We start from the raw sequence: 4,994 nt of genomic DNA on the forward strand, positions 1-4,994 counted from the left end.
GCCTTGTTTGTATGCCAGTCCTGACAAAAGCTCCAACCAGCCGTGCAGCAGAGGGCTGCTTGTTCCCAAAGACCCTCAGAGCCCCGGGACAGCCAGTCCCTCTGCTGCCTGCAGCCCAGAAGCAGCTGCCCTGTCAGGGATCCGGAGCCTCAGCGAACCGTCCGCCCCTCCTGGAGCTCTGCTTGGATTACCAATGGATGGGACAAACAGAGAGGAGTGTTCAAAGGGAGTTTGAGTGTTTGGGGAGGAGGAGAGTTTGGATCTCCTAAAGATCTCAGCCGGATCAACTTCAGCTGTCAACTTTTCCTCCTGAATAAGGATCTCTATATTTGACCCCAGCTGATCTTTTTGTTCCCGTTTCCGGTTGGAGCTGGATTGCACATTGAAGTCTTGCTGAAAGGACTTTAGAGAATAAAGCTGAATTAAAGAGTTCTGCTTTCAGTTGGACTTAAATATTTGAAACTTCTTGATCATGGCGCAGTCACTTGTGTTTTGGCTGTGTCTTTTCCTCCCGCTACACTTTATTCACGCTAAGAGCGGTGAGCTGTTGAACAAACAGCAGAGCGATTCCCATATTACAGCCCCCCCAGAGAGGAGCAGGAAGCAGCTACAACCTGTAGACGATGCCTACAACCCTGGTGAGAGGCCCCCTCTACCAGACATGGTGGATCTGGACCTGAACCAGCGTCTCCGCCTGGTCCGCGGCGCGGATGAGGATGAGCAGCAGTCCACCTTCAGTCATTCGTTTGAGAACGAGTGGGTGACGACGCCCCACGTCACAGACTTCAGTAACTCAACAAAGGTAGAAAACAACAACGAGAACAACCTGAATACAAACACCTCCAGCCCAGATGATGACGGCGCAGGTCTCCATAACCCGTTTTATCCACTGGTGGAGAGTTCCTACGTGGCCTATGGGGTTCTCTTCCTGGCTGGCCTGATACTGGCGGTGGGTGTGGTGGCCAACATGGCGGTCATGTGTGTCGTTTGGAACAACTACTACATGAGATCTGCCTGGAACTACCTGCTGGCCAGCATAGCATTCTGGGACTTCCTGGTCCTGGTGGTCTGCCTTCCTGTGGTGGTGTTCAACCACCTGTCCAACAGGAGGATCCTTGCTGACATCACCTGCTGCATGGTGCCGTACATGGAGGTAGGTGGTCCGTATGTGCATCCCTGGTCTGATGTGGTCACTGGGGAAGGGGGGGGGGGGTAGTTTAGAGGCTAGTAGATTGACGGAGACTCCCCCTGTTAACTGTGGCGTCCCGTCGGCAGCCAGGTGGTGCCTCCAAATTGCAGCATCATTCTGCGACAGTAAGGCTGCTGTCCGCTGTTGCATAGAACAGGCTGGACCCTCCAGACGGTTCAAGAACAGCAACTGATTTAATGGATGCTATAACAGTTTTGGTTTGGGCAGTTAACGGGTGAAGAAACTAACCTGGTAAGTTCTGCTGAGGTCATAGTGGCCATTTACCTACAATGGTCCATGGTACCTGGCAGACTGCATCATTCAAACACGCGGGGCTGCGATTGAGACACTTTTCAACCAACAGAGAGCAGCAATAAGTTCCTGTTTGGTCAAATATTGGCTGATTAAACAAGTTTATAAAAAAAGGCCAGAATCAGTTCAGGAACATAAAGATAGGACCCTGAATCGGACCGCCTCACCGAACCAGAGCTCAACTGAATGAAACCTCTTTCCGTTTAAAAAAACAATCCTCAGGACTTGGTTTTGATTTGAAGACGTTTCGCTTCCTCTCAAATCTTGGAAACCAAGTCCTGTGGATATTTTTTAAACTTTTACGGAATGACTACGACCTGGATGGCCGAGGATCGTCATCAACATAAATGAAACCTCAGAATATCTTCAGTCTGCAGTTTGTTCAGGCGGTAACCATAGCAACAACAACAAAAAATCCTTGGTTGCTCCTCTACCGGTTGCCATAGCAACCAGTTGTTATGCCTACCGGAACGTCCTGCTGCAGCAGATTTCTAAGGTTTAAAGTGAGTTCAGTCCGAGATTCACTGCAACTGATGATCCATTAAAAACTTAACGCAGTGGGGGGAGGGGGGGGTGACATGCCCCGATCAGATGCTGAAACATCATCATCATTCCAGCTTCAGCTAACCAACTGGCTGTTGAGGCTTTTTCTTTAAGCCTCAACAGAAAAAACAAAAAACAAACAAAAAAATCTAAATGCTGGAAATGATAAAAGCCGTTTTCTTTTTATTTTTTTCATTTCTTTCAAAACATTTTTAGGATAAAGTTTATTTCTCTGTTTAATTGCTGGATGAGAAAACTGTCACACAGTTACATCCTAGTCTTGCTCACGGTGGTTTTATGAAGCGATCTATCCATGAAGAGTCTCTGGCGGGACGCCTCCACCTTCTGAATGATGACGACATTCCTGAATCCATGAGGAACTTCTGCAGGAACTCTTTGGGAATTCCAACAGCAACGTTCTTCTTCTTCTGTCTGCAGGTGGTGTCTCTGGGAATGACCTCCTTCACTCTTTGTGCTCTGGGCATTGACCGTTTCCATGCCGCCACCTCCTCCCCTCAGCCGAAGGCCCGGCGGGTGGAGCGCTGCCGCTCGGTGCTGCTGAAGATGTTGCTGGTTTGGTTCTCGGCGCTGCTGCTGTCCAGCCCAGAAATCTTCCTGTGGCAGCTGAGCCAGGCGGTGTCGGCCTCCACAGGGAGGGTGGTGGACTCCTGCACCATCACCCCATCCTCTCCACTGTCCCTCTACCTGCCCGATTCCCTCCACTCCCTGCTGCTCAGGTACCACCAGGTGAGATAAACCGGAGCGATGTTCTTGGATCGGACGTGGCGGTTCAGTCGCGGCGAGGCTACCTTCACATCTCATCCTCTGTACCTTCAGGGTCGCATGTGGTGGAGTTTCGGCTGCTACTTCTGCCTCCCCGTCCTCTTCACCGTCCTCTGCCAAATGGCCACCCGCAACGTTAACAGCGACTCCAGCTCAGCCCAGAAGAAGCGTAACCATGACGACCGGTCCAACAGCCAGAAGCATCAGCAGCACCAGGCGGTGGAGCAGCAGCTGAACTGCACGCTGCTGGCGTTGGCGGTGGTGTACGGAGTCTGCGCTCTGCCCGAACACGTCTGCAACATCACCCTGGCCTACATGCACATCGCCATCTCGGAAGGAACGGCGGCCATTCTGGTGCTGTTACATCACTTCCTCTTGTTCCTAAAGTGTGCGGTGACGCCGGTTCTGCTGCTGTGTCTGTGTAAGGTGAGTTCCACTTGAAGAATTTCAAAATGTTTCAGCAGGTTGGGATGCGAATCCGGGCAGAAGACCAGGAATGATCCCACTTCTCAGGTTTGCGTAGACGTCGTCATGGCCGCCAGTCAGTCGAAGGGCGATGCAGCGTTGACCAACAGAAACAGGACAACGTTCAGCTGATCTGCTGAGTTTTTATTTAGCAACACGTTAAAGGAAATGTAAACGTTTGACTGGTTGTTTGATGAAACATGAACCAAAAGCAGGACAAATAATCCAGTCTCTGCTGGGAACCTTTATAGCAGCTCAGCCATTAAAACTCAGTGATTTATGACCTTCCTTCCTCAGTAGAGCTCTTTCCAGGACAGGGTATGCTGGTCAAACTGGGACTACAGCTTCCTGGAAAAGAACTACAAAAAGCTGAAAAGTTAGACCAATGGAGCTAACGGCTAAAGCTCTCTGAAGGTGTGAACATTCAGAGAGAACGGCGAACAGGTCTATGAGGTCTGCCACACCATGGATAACTGGGAGCTATGCTAACTGCAGTGATGCTAGCTAGCCTCCTGCTTCCTGGTTCTGGCTCCTTCCTCGCTGGAAGGACAGAAGTGATTATGGTTCTCCCGCCTTAGCTGAAGTGTCTTTGCTGATTTGAGGTATTCGGACTGAGGCAGGTTCTGCTGCAGTAAATCAGATGCCGGCTAACGTAGCTCTGCTAATCTGTATTTCAGGCTCTGGGTCAGGCCTTCATGGACTGCTGCTGCTGCTGCTGTCAGGAGTGCCAGCCAACTGCAGCCCAGGGTTCACCAGGCTCCGCCCAGAAGGCGCCCAACGAGACCACCATCTTCTTTGACAAGGCTAAGGACTCGTCGGCCATCTTGTCCATTTCCAGCTAGAGCCACCTCATGGATCGTTTCCCTCTTTCTCTTAGTTTTAACTTCAAGGCTCCTTTGTTATTGTTAACGTTTTCTCTACATGATGTCTCCGACCTTCTCCAGGACCTTTCTTCAGCTCGTCTTTCTTTCACCTTTTCAGCCGGACGCTGTGTTGTGGTTGGGGACTCTGCAGCTTCCTGTCTCTGCAGGAACCAACGTTTGGTCGGTTAGAAACGTAACTCCTGCTCACACCGCGGGAACCTGTTTCCAGGACTGAACAAACTCCCGCCGAAGGAAAAACCTGGCAACTGTCTGTAGATCAAAGCTGTTTGTTTGTTCTTAATGAAAGTAAATGAAGCTAAATAGGATCAGTAGTTTGTTTCTACGGACGTTTAGCTGAGTTAAGCTCTGCTGCTAAGAAAACAGTTTATTAGACGACCGTCAGTAAATGTAGAGTAGAGCTGGAAAAGTCCTCATTAATGAAAAAACCTGATAAACATTTCCTGTGTGACATTTATCCTGTAACTGTTATCGTTCAATAAATGGAAGATAAAAAAGATTAACTAGAAAGAGACTTTCAGACAAACACTTTATTTGCTGAGGAGGTCCGGTCGAGTCCAGAACGGTTCTGATCAGAACCAGAAGAGCTTGTGTTTGACTAAGCACTAAAATAAAGCTCTGAGAGCCTGAGGTCAGGTTATTAAACCGTTCTACCTGTTATGGTTCTGGATAAATGTCACTTTAATGTTTGGATCCTGGAGTCGGACTTCAGCACTGCTGGAGTCACTGGATGTCAAAGCATCATCCAGAGGAACCTGAACCTGAACCAGCTGGAAAATCATTGATCAGGGAGAAAAATCAAAATAAAACGATCCAATCAA

At 49.4% G+C, this 4,994-nt stretch overlaps 1 protein-coding gene across 1 annotated transcript; it reads left to right on the forward strand.

The window, feature by feature from the left end:
* On the forward strand, nucleotides 1-4,729 carry LOC107097405 (prosaposin receptor GPR37L1-like). Its single transcript, XM_015394540.1, has 4 exons — nucleotides 1-1,153; nucleotides 2,483-2,791; nucleotides 2,882-3,253; nucleotides 3,970-4,729. The coding sequence occupies exons 1-4, from the start codon at nucleotides 473-475 to the stop codon at nucleotides 4,132-4,134; spliced, it is 1,527 nt and encodes a 508-aa protein (XP_015250026.1). The 5' UTR covers nucleotides 1-472; the 3' UTR covers nucleotides 4,135-4,729.
* The last annotated feature ends 265 nt before the right edge of the window (nucleotides 4,730-4,994 follow it).

This window comes from Cyprinodon variegatus, unplaced genomic scaffold (genome assembly GCF_000732505.1).
Source record: "Cyprinodon variegatus isolate N-32 unplaced genomic scaffold, C_variegatus-1.0 Scaffold692, whole genome shotgun sequence".
Lineage (NCBI taxonomy): Eukaryota > Metazoa > Chordata > Actinopteri > Cyprinodontiformes > Cyprinodontidae > Cyprinodon > Cyprinodon variegatus.

Excerpts from the sequence above, each read along its gene's own strand:
- LOC107097405 (XM_015394540.1), top strand. The coding sequence starts at position 473 with ATGGCGCAGTCACTTGTGTTTTGGCTGTGTCTTTTCCTCCCGCTACAC. Across the intron at positions 1,154-2,482 it reads GCATGGTGCCGTACATGGAG|GTGGTGTCTCTGGGAATGAC; the intron begins GTAGGTGGTCCG and ends TTCTGTCTGCAG. Across the intron at positions 2,792-2,881 it reads TGCTGCTCAGGTACCACCAG|GGTCGCATGTGGTGGAGTTT; the intron begins GTGAGATAAACC and ends CTGTACCTTCAG.